The 16,135-nt window shown below is 58.8% G+C and overlaps 1 protein-coding gene across 1 annotated transcript in view; it reads right to left on the bottom strand.

Annotated features, from left to right (window-relative positions):
- Positions 1-1,194: 1,194 nt before the first annotated feature.
- The window catches only part of PLEKHM2 (pleckstrin homology and RUN domain containing M2), a 40,150-nt gene continuing 25,209 nt past the window's right edge, over positions 1,195-16,135 (bottom strand). The window contains exons 6-20 of the mRNA XM_081305171.1: positions 14,215-14,401; positions 12,999-13,058; positions 9,699-9,927; positions 6,920-7,780; positions 6,688-6,757; positions 6,479-6,569; positions 6,131-6,195; positions 5,734-5,822; positions 5,023-5,155; positions 4,597-4,787; positions 4,106-4,171; positions 3,489-3,648; positions 3,006-3,185; positions 2,820-2,936; positions 1,195-2,164 (exon numbers count right to left, since the gene is read on the bottom strand). Coding sequence (XP_081161297.1) covers positions 2,027-2,164; positions 2,820-2,936; positions 3,006-3,185; positions 3,489-3,648; positions 4,106-4,171; positions 4,597-4,787; positions 5,023-5,155; positions 5,734-5,822; positions 6,131-6,195; positions 6,479-6,569; positions 6,688-6,757; positions 6,920-7,780; positions 9,699-9,927; positions 12,999-13,058; positions 14,215-14,401 — 2,637 coding nt within the window. The 3' untranslated portion in view covers positions 1,195-2,026. The remainder of the gene's footprint in view (positions 2,165-2,819; positions 2,937-3,005; positions 3,186-3,488; positions 3,649-4,105; positions 4,172-4,596; positions 4,788-5,022; positions 5,156-5,733; positions 5,823-6,130; positions 6,196-6,478; positions 6,570-6,687; positions 6,758-6,919; positions 7,781-9,698; positions 9,928-12,998; positions 13,059-14,214; positions 14,402-16,135) is intronic.

Consider the following 16,135-nt stretch of genomic DNA (forward strand, 5'->3'; position numbering starts at 1 on the left):
GAGCGCCGTTTTGGTAGCTCTCCTATCTCTATTCTGGGGTCTGTGCGACTTCCCCTTCCAGGCCTCGGTGTCCCAATCTGGCTCCTGTGACCTACCGTCCCAACTTCAGCAAGAGCAAAGGGAAAGAGAGGAGTCTGGAGCCCTGCGTGTGTGCGTGTGTGCGTGTGTGCGTGTGTGGTGCCTGGCATGGACGCGGCTCCTGCAAGCCTGACAGCGCACTGTCCCTGAGCCATGCTGGCACAGCGCCTTCTCATTCAAGGGAAGCACTTCATAGCTTCTCTTTGGCATGTCCAAATTGCCAGCTATCACTACTCTTGAGCTTTGGGGCTACCGTCAAGTAAATTAAGGGCTACTTGAACACAAAATGCCGCTATACCGCCTCAGGCCATCTGAAAACCAAGGCAACTACAAAGCCACTTGTGGGAAGTGAGTGTACAGCACAGGTATACGTGGGACAGAGGGAGGATCCTTCACCCTCCTCAGAATGGTGCACAGCATAAAACTGAAGACTATTTATCCCTTTGATATTTTCCTATTTGCTGGTACTGAGGATTGAACCCAGGGGCGCTCTAGCATTGACCATCATCCCCAATCGTATTTTTAATTTTGAAACAGGCTCTTGCTAGGCTGCTGAGGCTGGTCTTGAACTTGTGATCCTCCTCTCTCAGCCTCCTGAGTAGCTGGGATCACAGACTTGCGTCACTGCACCCAGCCTGTGTAATATTTTTCAATCTGTAGTCAATCTCGGGTATCTGAACTGTGGGAGGCGACACCTCAGATGGGGGGACTGCTTCACTGATGGCCTGCTCCAGAGGGGCCTTGGAGGGCAAAGGTGGAACAGCTAGAGCTGCACTGCACTCAGTAAAAGGCGGCCCCACGCCCACGGCATCTGCGCCATCCCCCCACCCCTGCCCACCCCAAGACATCAGGGCCCCTGAGTGCGACGGAGATAAAAAAAAAAAAAGAAGGGCATTGTTTGAGGAGTGACCTGTGGTTGCAGTCACTTGGCCAGGAGGACCTGCCCACTGTCCCAGCCCCTCCTCCTGGGAGTCAGGCCGAGACTCCTTGGGCTGCACACTTCTGGATGGTGAGCACCCATGGGGGAAGCCGAGACTGATGGGTGACAGGCATGTTGCAGAATAGGAGGGTTTGGAGACGACCCTACCTACCTTGCTCAAAAAGGGCCAGTGAGAGTCTTGGCAATATAACATGTCTATTTTATTTTAAAAAACAAAACCCACACCACCTGACCCCTTCCCCAGGACTCTGGACAAAGATGCTCAGGAAGCCCCAGGCCCCAGCCAAGCAGGGGACAGTTGGGAGATTCAGCGTGTGGTGGGTCCTGCTCTTCTCTCCCAGTCTCTCCTGCCCTCCTCTTTGCTCCTGGCCAAAGGAGCCACCTGATCCCTGGGTTCTGCAGGCTCTGCTGAGGTGGGGGAGGTGGTCAGGGCCACGGCATGCAGGGCACCTGGTGGCCTGGGCCGGGCTCTGTGAGGCGGGCGTGTGCATGGGGTAGGTTAGTGAGAGGGAGCATGCGCAGATACCCGGTGCTCCAGCTTCCCCGCACAGCCAGGAGAGTGTTCAAAAATGAACAAGGGTGGCTGGGCACTCAGGACCTGGGGGCCCTGAGCCTCTGCCCAGGCCCCTGACCTGGGGCGGGGAGCTCCCGCCTCCTGGTCCTTCCACTCCTCTGTAGATGGACATTCCTCTTGTCACCATCCTGAGGTCCTGCCCTGGGAGGACAGCTTGTGTCTGCAGAACCTGCCTGGTTCAGATCCTCTGTCCCCAGTAGCCTCTAGCCACTACCCATTGGGCAGGATACCCAGGTGTGTTGGGCACATTCTGGATCCCTGGGAGAGGACAGATCCTGCCTCAAGCTGAGTGGTTCTGCCACCTGGGGCAGGAGTGGGCTAAGAACGTGTGTGGAGACCTGGCTCCGAAGCAGCACAATGACCTCGACCCTGAGCCTGCTTGCTGGTCAGCCTGCCTCCACTTCCCTGACTTCCTGGAACACCACCCAGCTGCCTTAGCACCAGGGGTCCCGGGAGGCTCGGCCACGGCAGAGGCTATCACTTCGTTGCCAGGCGCTGTGGATGAGGCTCAGGGCATCCTCAAACTTCTGCTTGTTGGAGGCTTCCTGGATGGTCTTGTGTGGTAGGTCCACCTGGGTTGGGGCAAGACGGGACCACTGAGGGCTGCAGGCTCCATGCTCCCACAGGACTCCGGGGCTCAGCCTTGGCCATGGACGCCTATCAGGCCTTCCCCAGCAGTCCCTCCACACCTCTCCCAGGGAACCGCTTCCACGCTGCCAGATCCTCCTGCACTCTGGGGAGGGCCTGAGCTGACGGGGTGCTGCCCAACCACCTCGTCCTGGGAAGACCTCTCTCCTCGGTGGCCAGGGAGGTGGCCCTGTGCTCCCAGCAATGCTGCCTGGTGAACCTCTGTCCGAGCCCTTCTCTGACTCAGGCCAGCCTGTGTGGGCTCAGTGCAGGCGGGTCAGTCCCCGGCTCCAGGCCAGTGAACTCCTCTCACTCTGGGGTGAGCTGCAGGGCAGGTGAGGGTCCTGCCCCTCCTGTGCCCAGCCTGTCACAGCTCCAGATCCACCGTGAGCACTGTGACTAGAGCCGGGTTAGGAAAGGCAGCTCCTGGACCTGCATTCAGCTTTCACCCCAGCCTCACTGGAAGCCAGGGCTCTGCCCCTCTGGCCCTAAGTGTCTGTCCCTGTCCCTGTCCCAGAGTGCTGGCACATTGCTGTCCTCAGGATCCTGGAGGGAAGGTCAGGTCCTGGGAGTGGCCAGGGCTTCTGGGCAGCTGGGTACCTGGTAGATGGCTCTCCACCCGGAGCTCAGTGCAGACAGGAGCCGGTCCAGTTCAGAAGTGCAGCTCAGGTAGATGACCCAGGGGGCGGGGGGCTGTGGGCCCTCCGGGGAGAACTCCTAGGGAGAGCGTGCGTGAGCACCTGGCCGCACCCCGGCAGGCCCCTCCCCGCCGCCCGCCCCACTTACCAGGACGCAGTACTCCTTGCCTGGCTCAGTGGAGACGGCGCTGATGTCGGCCAGGCTGGCCGTGCCCAGGGAGCGGAAGAAACTGGTTTGACAATCCTCATGGCACGTGAAGAGGCGGTCCTCGGCAACCACCAGGCAGCAGGGGATGCAGGGGCTGGGGGCGACTCCCTGGGGGATGACCTGAGGTATTGGCAGAGGTGGAGAGGCAGCTGCGTGTCCAGAGTGCTCAGCCCAGAGGCCCGGCTGGTTCTCTGCCCTCCCTGCAGGGTCCAGCAGGTTCTGCCCACCTCAGGAGTGTGGGTGGGGAGGAGGGTGGGACAGGTGGTCCAGTCCACAGGGGACTCTGAGCTCCAGGTCTGTTCCTGAGATGTCCCCTGGGTCCCCAGCTGTGTCCTCCCGGGCTGCCCAGGGCTGGTGTTGCGTGTGGGGATGGGCCCCTGGGGTCCTGCGTGGTCAGGCAGGCGAGGTGGGGGAGATGCTCACCCCCTTGGACACGGCCTGGCAGAGGTGCTGCATCCAGCCGGCCATCTCGGCCTCGCTGTCGGCGCTCAGCTCCAGGCAGGGCCGGTCGGCGAGAATGACCTGGAAGGCGTGGGGCCGATCCGTGGTGTTGGATCTCCGGCAGCCACCGCACTGCTCCCCCCTGGGCCAGAGGAGGAGGGTGAACTGGGGGCGAGGAGGCGGGTGGCAGGAGCGGGGCCCTGGGGACATGGGAAGGCTGCCTAGGCCCTCTGGTGCTGACAGCCCCACCCTTGCATCCCCAGAATTGCCAGTCCTTTCTGGACACCCACATGCGGCCAGGAGAGGGAGAGGACCCGTCAGCCGAGCTCCCCATGGCGAAGCTGCCCTGCTCGCCCTCCCTCGCCCTCTCCGGGGGCCTGTCCCCACCAGGCTGCAGCTCCCCCTGCAGAGGCACCCTCTCCAGGCAGGCAGCACCGCTCGGTCTCTGCCCTGCCTCCTGTGGGTTGCCCTCAGCCTCAAAGTGGGCAAACCCCAGGGCACCAGTCAGAGCAGCTGGACGGGGCTGAGGACAGACACCTCACAGGGGAAATGGGAAGGTCCCAGGCTTAGCCTTGATGCCCTCAGGCAGTGACACTCACCCCATGTTGACGGAGAGCAGGGGAATGACGTCGGTGCGGTCAGGGTACTGGTAGAGGATGCCATTGCTGCAGGGACACGCACAGTGGCGGTGAGCCTGGCCAAAGAGGGGGCGGGCTCCATGTCCCAGGGCCCCCAGACTAGCCATAATCCCAAAGGCAAAGGAAGCCAGGCCTGCTTTCCAGGAGGGAGGATGAAAGGAACTGGAGAGCGACAGCGGAGAGCACTGCCTCAGTGGACCTGGGCAGCGGCAGGCCCTCCGTGGCTGGCCCTGGTCCCCAGCTGAGGCCTGGGGCACTCCTGGGCCCGGCTCACTCACTGGCTTTATAGAGAAGCCCTACAGCTCTGGACCGTGTCCACCCCAGGGCCCTGTAGAGGGGAGGCACCTCCCTCAGACCTCTCTTCCCAGTGAACTGCTGCAGGGGTCCCTGCTGGGGACCTGACAGCCCGATGCCCTGGCCTGGGCCGGCAGCACAGAGCCCAGGGCTCCCACCTGAGCACTACGAAGCAGGTCTTCCAGTGCTCCCTGCCCAGGTAGGAGGTGCCCGCCTTGTAGTGCAGCATGCCTTCTTTGGTGATGGCACCCTCAGGGGGTGAGCAGCGGCAGGGGACAGGGCCCAGAGACTCATCCGCGGGGTCCTCCCAGTGCACAAGCCCATAGAAGTGCACAGTCACAGTGGACGCCTGGGGTTGGGGGCACAGGACAGAGTGAGCAAGGCCAGGCAGGTAGCTGGGCCAGGACTGAGCTCACCCATGGCACAGTATCAGGAGTACCCGCTGAGAGAGAGGCACAGGACGGGGAGGGGGAGGAAGTGACCAAGAGATGCCAAAGCATCACCTGCTTCACTTGTCTCGAGCACCAAGGCTGGCCACCACTGGCCCCTCATGGACTACACCGAGATCCTCTCCAGCCACTCACCTCACACTTGGATTCCTGGGCCACGAACTTGGCCAGTGCCAGCTTCTCCATGGTGGCATCAGTCAGAATGCTGGGGTAGGGTGGTTCCCGGCAGCCCTTGATCATGGCTGACTTCAGAGAGGCCAAGAAGAACCTGCACAGGGAGTGGGTTGTCAGAGGCCTGGGGACAGGCTTCGTCCTGAGAGCTCCTGACCTGGAGGGGTCACAGAAATGTGGGGGAGGGGCCTGGCCCACGCAGCGCTCAGGGCCTTTTGGGGCAATGATGTGGCTGGGTCTGTGCTCATCCAACAGTGACCAGAAAAGGCCTGACCCTTTCCTAACAGCCCAGGGCCTTGGATCTTGGCAGAGGAGGAAGACCCAAGATGCTACCAGCAGGACTTGAATGAGGGACCTCGAGTTGGTGCCGTGACGTGACTTCATGCATGTGACTTCCATGTACTGGCGGGCAGGCCCCGGCCAGCAGGGCCCCGCCTTCCTCCCCGTCAGATGCTCACGCCAGTCCCTTTGCCCTCTGCAGGCCACAAGGCACTGAGAACACCGAGGCTGCCACATGAGTGGTGGGTCAGTGACCGTCCACTGTCCTGCCTCTCTGACCAGACTGTGGGCTCTGGAGAGGACACACTTGTTTTCACTTTGACGTCTCCATCCCATGCCAGGGCCCCTCAACGGCAGGTGCTGGCTCTCCGTCCCGGGGGCGGGGCCCACACTCACTCAGCCAAGGCCACGTCAGCTGTGTCCAGCAGAAACTGCTTCCTGCGATTGGTGCATACCAGCCTCACCGTCTGCTGGTCAAGGCCAACCTGCCAGAAACCACACGGGCTTGGCCGCTGCCTGGCGGAGGAAGCAGTGCGGCCAGGCAGACTGGCAAGGGCAGGGAGGGAGGGAGCACCCAGGGTGGCCACCAGTGAGGCCTTCAGACAGAGCCCCGCAGGAGCTGCGGGCAGCCAGGCCTCACGCTTAGCTCTCGTCCCCAGCACGTGTACAGAAGCTTCTCTGAGAGTCAGGTTAGTGCCCATCCTTGGGACGGGCCCTGCTCGGGGCTCTCAGGGTGGGTGGCCCAGGAAGCCCTGCGCCTATGGTGGTCCACCAACTCGGAGCCTGAACTCACCGACACATAGTCAAGTTCATTGTAAGAAACAGCCTCTTCCACCAGGTATGGCTTCTCTGTGGCCCCTGAGAGAGGAGACCCCAATGCCTATTACCCCCTCTGGCCTCTTGTCCCTCCGGGCCCCATTTTCTAAGGGCTGACCCCTGGCAGAGAGGACCCCTCCTTGCCCTGCAACCTGAAGTGATGGCGGAAGAGAATGACATGGGTGCGAGTGGCGGGGTCAGGCCCACCTCAGCCAGCCACACCCTCCTCGGAGGCCTTTCTACTCCTACATGCCACTGGAGGGGGGGACGGCTAGGGAACAGGGGTCTCAACCTCAACCCGCTCTCTGTCTGGGGTGGCAGGCACCTTTCCGGAGCAGGTAGACGTAGCAGTCCGTGAGCAGCACGAACAGCAGCTGCAGGTTGCCCTCCATGTGCCCAGTGCTCATCCGGATCATCTGGGGGCCAGGCAGACAGAGGTCAGGGGCAGGCCTGGATCCTCGCCTTCTGGGCAGGCTCAGGCCATCTGCCTGGCCCTTGCTGGGTCTCGCTGGCTCCTGAGTCCCCTAGACTTACTTTGAAGAGCTGCTCTTCGTTTTCCCGAAACACGTGGATCATCAGCAGGAGCAAGTGATTGTTGTCCACCCTGTGAGAGGGATAAGTGTCAGGAGGACGAGGGTCAGGCTGGGTGGGGAGATCACGTCTCTTCCCACCTCCCACATGGGGCTGGGTCCTCTGGGAGCTGGACTTAATTCACTGGGAGGTCAAGGACTGGCGGGGTCCCCTACCAGCCACAACTGTCCCTCACCTGAACTCAGAGGCGTGTGTCACCTCGGAAGGGCTCCCCTGGCCCTCATCTACCCCAGAGTCCTCAGCGCTGCTCAGGCACGGGCTGGGCTGGTCCCGCTTGAGCTGGCAAAGAGCCTCCTGTGTCCCAGGCTCAGGCTGGGACTGGGGCTGGGGCTGGGGCTCGGGCACAGGCTCCTTGCTGACCAGGGGCACCTGGGTGTCCAGTTCCTGGGTCTCCAGCTCCTGATCCTCCCGTGGCGTGTCCTCTAGGGGCCCAGGAGTCTCTCTCTCTTTTCTTCCTCCCTCTTCTTCTTGGCCAGCAGCCGCAGGGCCACCAGGAACATGCAGCGGTTGGCCAGGCCCTGCAGCGTCATGGTTGCCACCACCTGATGTAGCAGTGCTTGGACTCTCAACGGTAAAGCGGTAGAAGTCCATGGGGGCCGGAAGCCCCTCACTAAAGTCGCCAAATGGCGGCTTCTCCGGGGCATCCCCGGGAGAGCCGGTCCGAAAGGACTGGTCTGGGGGCTCAACATGGGAACACCAGGTGCTGGGGTCCAACTGCCCGTGGAGCTGGTCGATGACCTTGCTCAGGGGCTGTCCCAGGCAGTCCATGGAGGTGTCCTTCATCTCAGGGATCAGCAAGCCCATCTGGCCAAACTCCGAGTGCTCGCTGCTCTCCACTGCGCTGCTGGGCCCCTCTCCCTCCTCCTGGAGGACGGCCCCGGGGTCCTGGGTGTCCTGCCCCAGGCCTGGGCAGACCCGGCCAGCGCCATCACCCTGTGTGCTGAACTTCTGTTGGCCGGAGGCGGGGTGCAGCGGACTCGCCTCCTCATCCGATCTGGTTTTCTTCTTCTTGCCAGTTTTCTTCTTCTTGGTGACCCTGGATCAGCAGTAATGGGGAGGGACTTATACCCGAGTGCTGGGGACCAAGGGAAACCAGCCTGGGTCAGAAGGGCCAGCCTGGGCACATGCCCTCCAAGGTCAAGACCAGAGCCTCTTGGTCTGGGCAGTGTGGGGCCCTGAAGTAGTCCCTGGTGCTGGCAGAGGCAGGGGAGGGCCATGGGCTGGGGACAGCACAGGGAAGCAGAGGTGGCAGTAGCCAGGGGGTCCCCTAAACAGATCCTACAAATTCCAGCTGATAAAATTAAGCTGGTCTTACCCGCCTAGGGAATGAAGCTAGGCCGTGGGCAGCCAGGCCTGCACTCCCCTGGGCTCAGGTCTTCTCTTAGGATGTAGGCATTGGTCCCTGCTGACCCCACTACCCTCTAGGTGTCACCATGGATAAATCACCGAGAAATATACTCAAGTTTCTAGGCATAAAGTCCTGCCCCACCCTGGTTCCATGTTAGTGGAATGGGCCTGGCCAAGCCACCCCGAGGCTGAGTGGCTAAGCTGCTTGCTTTTTTTTTTTTTGGTACTAGAGATTAAACTCAGGGCACTTTACCACTGAGCTACATCCCCAGCCCTTTTTATTTTTAATTTTGGAATTTTGAGGCAGGGTCTTACTAAGTGGCTGAGGCTAGCCTTGAACTTGCAAACCTCCTGCCTCAGCCTCCCAAGTTGCTGGGATTACAGGCGTGCGCCACCATGACCAGCACAAGCTGCTTTGTTCTGGAACTAGCCTGTGGGTTGGGACTCCTGGGGAGCAATGTCCCTCCTCAGGCCAGCATGTCTGACCAGTATATGGGGCTTCTCTTCTCATTCAGAGTGGAGAATTCTAAGGACCGGGCCCAGGGAGGTCAGGCAGCCCCCACTCTGCTAAAGCTCTGGACGAGCCCCCAACTTGTCACTGACCTCCTCCCTTGCCCCATGTACCTGTCCATACGACAAAGATACTTTTCTTCCAATGAACCAGGCTGGACTAGGTCTCTGAACTGGCTCACTGACTTCTAACAACTTCCTCAAGAGGAAGTCCAATCTGAAGGTGTTTTTTGATCTTTGTGTGTATGTGTGTGTGTGTGTGTGTGTGTGTGTGTGTGTGTTTGTGTACTTGGGATTGAACTCAGGGGCACTCAACCACTGAGCCCCATCCCCAGCCCTATTTTATATTTTATTTAGAGACTGGGTCTCACTGGGTTGCTTAGGGCCTCACAGTTGCTGAGGCTGCCCTTGAACTCCCCATCCTCCTGCCTCAGCCTCCTGAGCTGCTGGGATTACAGGTGTGTGCCACTGCGCCCGGCTGTTTTTTGATCTTGAATGGACCAAACAAAATGCCCCAGCAGCCTAGGCATGGCCTCAGAAGCCATCCATGGTTGTTGTGTGTACAGGCCACCTACCTCCAGGGTTTGGGCCGTGCCCTGGTCCCAGTGTTTGTTTCCCTCCAAACTTCCATGTGGAAGCTATAATTCCCATGGGATGGGATCAGGAGGTGGGGGCCTTTGGAGGTGAGAGGTCCCGAGGGTGGAGCCCTCTTGTGCCCACACAAGAGCAGCTCCAGAGAGCTCTTTCTCTGCTCTGCCACGTGCAGGCAGTGGTGTGGATGTCATCGAACTTGGAAGAGGCCCTCGTGGGAACGGCCCATGCCGCACCCTGATCTCCCGCTCCGAGCCCCCAGAACCTCGGGAAGTAAAGGGTGCTGTTTAAACCGCTCTCTCCTTGTCCTGGTGGCTGCAGGAGGACAGGCTGCCGACTCCTCTGGCTCCAAGATCTGCCTGGGGCTGGCAGGGCTGCTTCTCAGCCTCGAGAAAGGGGCTCCGCCACCATCAGGGGACACCCGCCCGCCCTGGTCTCAACAGTGAGGCAGGAGTGGACACAGACGCGGGGACACTTGCAAACTCCCCAGGCCCCTCCCTGCTGACCTGATGACCTCCAGCTCTGTGCAGGCGTCCAGGAGGCCCAGGGCCTGGGACTCCCCCTTCTCCTGAGAGCTGGTGTGCACAGGGGTGGTGTCGGAGGAGGACACGGTCTCCGCCTGCTCCTCGTTGAAGGGGTTGTGGCGCTGGGTGGGGCTCTTGGTGGACGCCTTGCTGCTGGTCAGGTCCGAAGCAGTGGAGCGGGGGCCGCTGACAGTGTCCGTGAGATCTCCATCTGGGAGGACAAGGAGACAGGGGACGGCCCATCAGACCCCCGCTGGGCCCCAGAGGATAACCACTCAGGGGGAGGTGAGTGACTCCTCCAGGGAGGCCTGACAAGGTGGCCCTGTTTAAAGAGCTGAAGCCCCAACCCAACAAGTCATGGGACTTGAGCTCTAGGAGCAACCTGGGGGGACCGCCATCTCGCCACCCCGGGACCCTCAGGATCTGGCCTGTTAAGGTCAGTGGTGAAGCAGCTTCTAGGCCCAAGGGCAGGGTGACCTTGCTGCCTCCAAGGGAGCCAGGAGGGACAGGCCACACACCTCCTAGATGAACCTAAGAGCGCTCCTGCCAGAGGACAGGCGCCCGCCACCTCCTGCAGCCCACTCCCCGCTCGCAGGGCTGAAGGAGGCCCAAGTCCTCTGAAGGCCACAGACAAGAGACACAAAGGAAGCAAGGAGAGTGAGGAAGACACCGGAGAAGACAGGGGGGCTGGGGGGAGCCAGAGGGGGCCTGGTGGGCAGAGCGCAGGGGGAGAGTGGGAGGGCCGGATAGGAAACAGGACCCGAGGCGAGGGGGGGGTGCTGCTCAGATGCCTTGCAGGCCCTTCAGAGGGTGTGGCTTCTCTTCCCAGCACCCACCAGCACTCCCAGGGGACAGGCCAGGCGCCCCTTTAAGGGTGGTGCTGAGAGCCCGGTTCCATTCAAACCTCAGCTTGCTGATGGGTCCTCTTGGGGTCACCCCCTCACCCACTGCCCCTCCAGCGCTGGCCTAAGCAACCTCCCCCGACCCCCTTCAGCCACTTCAAGTCACTGGGACAGGCAGGGGGCACCGCCATGACAAGCACCAGGCTGCAGTGGCAGACGGGAGCTGGCCAAGCAGAGAACTGAGGCCAGATGGTGCAACCACATGGGCAGGTCAGCGGCCAGGGACACAGCTCTTTCTGCCCCATTTGCAGGCATATGGACAGCTTGCTGGCCATTATCTGTCCAGAAGAGAGGTGACAAACACGCTCCCCTAGCCCCACTGGCAGGGCCCAGTCTGCTGTCACCTTCTTAGTGGAACTTGGAAACCATGGGCAGCTGCCTGCTGAGCCTGCGCATCAGCCTTTCTTTTTTTAAAGAGCACCATCTTTTGCTATAGGAATCAGGAGGGAGCTGGCGTAATCTCCAGCTATGCTGAAAACAAGAGTGACCCACGAGGCTCATCAGATCCCTGGGACTCTAGGGCCTGGCTGTCAGAGGCTTTTAGGAAACCATGCCCTGACTCCAGAGCCGTCCCCTGCTCGGCATGTGAGCTGCCCACGGGAGGGGTTCTAAGAGGCAAGGGGGCAGACCCTGAAGTGTTGGGCAGCAGGGCGAGATGCCACCAGCCCTGCAAAGAAGCCAAAGACCACTGAGCGTGGGGGCTCATGCCTATAATCTCAGAGACATAGGAGGCTGAGACAGGAGGATCACAAGTTTGAGGCTCTCTTCAGCAACTTAGTAGACCCTGTCTCACTAAAAATTAAAAAGGGCTGGGATGCAGCTCAGCAGTGGAATGCCCCTGGGTCCCTAGTACACACACAAAAAAAAGAAGCCAGAAGAGCTTGAAATGGCCACCCCCATCCCACCCAGGGCCCTGAAAAAAATTTTTTTTAAATGTTGATGGACCTTTATTTTATTCACTTATTTGTATGCGGTGTTGAGATCGAACCCAGCAACTCTCACATGCTAGGCAAAAGCTCTACCCCCGAACCACAACTCCAGCCCCCAGGGCCCTGAATTTTGAGGTGCCCCGAAGTCCAGCTCTCCTCCAGGCCCCTGGGGAAGACAGACCCTCCCTAGGCGAGTGCCCCAGCATGCTCGGGAACTCTTCAGTGCTCAAGGAGCTTTGGAAAGCAGGAGGTTATGGTCAGTGGAGACACATCTCCCCCTGCCCTGGGCCTGAGTAAGCACTGCATCTGGGCAATTGGTCCTCAGGCCCCAGGGAGCTCTGAAGGGCTACAGAGGACGGTCAGGCCCTGCTTGTCAAATGGTGTAACAGGCACGTCAGGAAGGGTTAGTTGTTAGAGTCAGAGGGAAAACCAACGCCCGGCACGTGTGCAGTAGACAGACTGAGAGGTGGACCAAGTCCTGATGGAATTCTGGGTTCAGGCTGATTAAACTAGAACCACTCACTTGGCCAAGTGACATGATTTATTTTTCCCAATGCTGTATCCTATTTCCTTCAAAGTTAAGCTATTTCATACTAAAATTACTTGGGAAAGATCTTCTGCCACCCATTACTCGGAGATCATGTTTTTAATGTAGGGGAGCCCCTGCTCCTCATCCTTGGGATGGGACCACCTCTGGCTCCCGGCAGCAAGCCCTTCAGGAAGAGGGTCTGAGATGGCCCGAGATGTAAGGAGGATACATTGACCTATCAGAAACGCCAGCTCTGCTCGGAGTATCACAGCAACCTGGGCAGCTGCTTTATGAATTTATGTAAGCCCAGCAGCAGGTGGCAGGCAGAGAGGTGCCCACACGCTGCCGCTGCCCAGCAGATAGGGTGGGAGGGTTGGTGGATTTTATTTTTAACTGACTTAAAACTCCTAAGAGAACCTCCTGGAGGCCGTTTCAGCTCTGCCTGGGCAGCTCCCTGACTTGGACCTCAGTCCAAGTCTTCAAGGCGCCATCAGGAGTGGACCGCCATGGACAAACCCTCTCCCAGACCCTCATCTAGCCCAGGGAGCTCACAGCCCACAGGTTTAAGGGCCTCATTCTCCAGAACAGCCTCTGCTCACTGGGTCAGGCCACTAGGCCCCACAAATGAGCCACTCCCTCTGTACCCCAACTGCCCCTGGAATCAGGAAGGCGGATCTAGGAGTCCCGAACAATCACTAGTGACCCCCGACCCCTGTGCAGAGGCAGGAGCTCCCTGGGGAGCAGGGGTGCGCCTGGGCTAAGGCCAAGTTCTCCTGCAGAATTCCATCGACAGAAGGCCAGGCCTGGCTTTGTTACGATCAGGGATTATCGTCAGTAATAAGGAGCTGATCTTGAACATGCAGCAAGCTTGGCATGGAAACATCGCACAACAGGAAAAGAGGGTCACAGCGGACTGTCCCACCTTCCCAGTCTGTGCTGGGTACAGACGGCACTGCTGGAAACACATCTCCAAAATCATAATCTACAAAAACGAGGGGACAAAACTGAAGATTAGAAACACAGGAGTCGAGGGGGGTCACGAGGGGTCATGGGGGGAAACAGGAGAGGGAGCTCCCTACCTCTTCCCTAACCAGGAGTCCGGAAGCCCAGCTCCTGGCCAGGAGCCTCTGGCCAGCTGTGGGGCCTCTGGGGGCCATTCCTTTCCACACCCAGAACCTGCTCTGGCAGAGACGAGCCGGGGGGCCCTCCGCCTAGCCTCACGCTCTGCCCCTTGCCTCCTTTCCCTCCAGGCCTGGGGGGAAGCAAGACCCCCCCCAGTGCCTGCGTCTACTCTACAAGCTGCCAGGATGAGGCGGCTCGTGGGGGTCTGGCGGCTTCTTCAAGGCCGTGCCCTGACTGCTCCTGAGGCGGCCCACGCGGCCAGCAGAGCAGCTGGAGCCTTCCCCTGGCACAGGAGAGTGCAAGCCGTGCCCCAGCCGGGACAATGACCCGTGGCACAGCAGAAGTAAAGAAAGGGGAAGGTCAAGGCCCCGTGCTGAGGCAGTTCTACGGAGGCCGAGGGAATCCCCTTCCCTGGAGTGAAGGGACCACGGCCCCACAGACTCCCAGTGAACACCCAGCCCTAAGGTTTGAGAAAAACCAGGTTGCTCTGTCGGGTGTTGCACTGAAACAGAATGACCAAAGGCGCCTCTCGGTCTCAGCACCCACGGTGCACCCGGCCCTCACACAGCAGCAGTGTAGGGGAGCTCAGTGGACTTGGGCACACACAGGGACCTGGCCAGCGTCCCTGCACGTCTGACCTGCCGGTTCTCTCCTCCTTCCAGAGGTGGCTCGGCCCGTCCTGCCCAGGACCTTGTGTGGTGCAACCTCCCCAGGGAGGCAGCACTCGCCCCGCCACGGGAGGCAGGCGTCTCCAGGACACACCGCAGCTAACCCTCCTTGCTCAGAAATCTGCCCTGGGACTGCGACAGGAGCTTCTGGAAACGTGTCTAACACTCATAAAATCTTGTTTTGGCTCTTTGTGCCTGGAATCCATTCTTCAGCCACCACAGGCTTTGCTGGACTGCAAGTCTCAACCACTGAATCAAAACCACCAAGAGAGATGTCACCAGCCAGGCTCACACGGCTCCAGTCCATCTGGGCAGAGGCATAGTCCCCTTCTGCCCAGGGCCACTCACCCTCGCTGGACGGGGCGATGGCACTGTCATCCCACTCTAGGTTGGTGGAGGTGACAGAATTGAAGGAGTTGAGGGACAGGCTGTCTGAGCCATGCACGGAGCTGGGAAGGCGGTCTTCAAAGTCCAGCAGGTACTGAGGTTTATAGTAGTCAGGCATGTAGGGGGCCAGGTCCAAGTAGGGGGCATCCTGGGGAGAGTGGAGAGGACGTGGGGTGGGAGGTCAGGCGGATCAGAAAACACCAGAGTCCAGGCAGGGAGACTCGGGTCTGACACCCCCGCCCCGGGCTCTTTCTCCTTTGGGAAATCAGGGAGCCTGACAAGTGAATGCAGAGATGAGCTGCTAAGAAGAGTAAGGTGAAGGGCAGGGGCTGGGCTCAGTGGGCCGATCAGCAGCACCACATAAAAATGAATCAACAAAGGGGCTGGGGCTCAGTGGTAGCGCGCTTGCCTAGTATGCATGAGGCACTGGGTTTGATCTTCAGCACCACATAAAAATAAAGACAATAAAGTCCATCAACAACTAAAAAAGGGGCTGGGGATGTGGCTCAAGCGGTAGCGCGCTCTCCGGGCATGCATGCGGCCCAGGTTCGATCCTCAGCACCACATACCAACAAAGACGTTGTGTCCACCGAAAACTAAAAATAAATATTTTTTTAAAAAATCACATTGTTTAAAAAAAAAAAACAACTAAAAAAATATATTTTAAAAAAATGAATAAACAAAATAAAGATATTGTGTCCATGTATAACTACAAAAAACAAAAGAGTAAGGTGAAGAGTCTGACTCTTCAAGCTGCAGCCCCGGCTATGGAGTGCAAGCGCCGTCAGGGGTGGAGCTGGCCCAGAGAGAACGAGGCCATGTGCTCCCTTCCCAGCCTCCAAAAAGAGAGGAAAGAGCCGGTACGGCATGCACACCTGTAATCCCAGCTACTTGGGAGACTGAGACAGGAGAATGGCAAGTTTGAGGCCAGCCTTTACAACTTAGCAAGAGCCTAAGTAGAGAGACCTTGTCTCAAGAAAATTAAAAGGACTGTGGATGTGGCTCAGTGGTAAAAGCACCCCTGGTACCAAAAAAAAAAAAAAAAAAATGAAGGAGAAGAGCGAGCCGTCAGAAGGCAGCTGCGCCTCCAGTGCCTTGCGGGTCTCTCTCACTGTCAGCACCCCTTCCCCTTCTCTACCACTGCTGGGTTCCCTTTTCAGTCTGTGCTCATAGGGAGGGTGACGTGACTAGGTCAGGGCAGCCAGGCCCCCCTGGACAGCCAAGTCCATTGGTGCTGTGGTCACCACCACATCTGTGCTGCAGTCGACCCTCGTCTGTGGTTTTGCCTTCTCTGGTTTTAGCTACTGTGATTCAAAAAATATTAAATGGAAACTTCCAGAAAAAAAAACAATTCATAAGTCTTAAATAACTTTCATTACAGGACATCGTTATAATTGTTGTACTGTACTATTAGTTGTTATTTCTTTATTGTTTTGTGTATGTGTGTGTATATGTGTGTGTATGAGAGAAAGAGAGAGAGACTGGGGATCGAATCCAGGGGGCCTCAACCACTGAGCTACATCCTGGGCTCTCTTTTTCTTTCTTTTTTTTTTTTTAAAGAGAGAGTGAGAGAGGGGAGACAGAGAGAGAGAGAGAGAGAGAGAGAGAGAGAGAGAGAGAATTTTTTAATATTTATTTTTTAGTTCTCGGCGGATACAACATCTTTGTTGGTATGTGGTGCTGAGGATCGAACCCGGGCCACACGCATGCCAGGCAAGCGCACTACCACTTGAGCCACATCCCCAGCCCTTTCTTTTTCTTGAGACAGGTCTTGCTAAGTTGCTGAGGCTGGCCTCAAACTTGCACTGTTCCTGTCTTATGAGTCCCCAGGGTTACAGACATGCATCACCACGCCCAGCTGATATCCCTTACTAAGCCTGAT

This window comes from Spermophilus citellus (genome assembly GCF_964194105.1).
Source record: "Spermophilus citellus genome assembly, chromosome: 9".
NCBI lineage: Eukaryota > Metazoa > Chordata > Mammalia > Rodentia > Sciuridae > Spermophilus > Spermophilus citellus.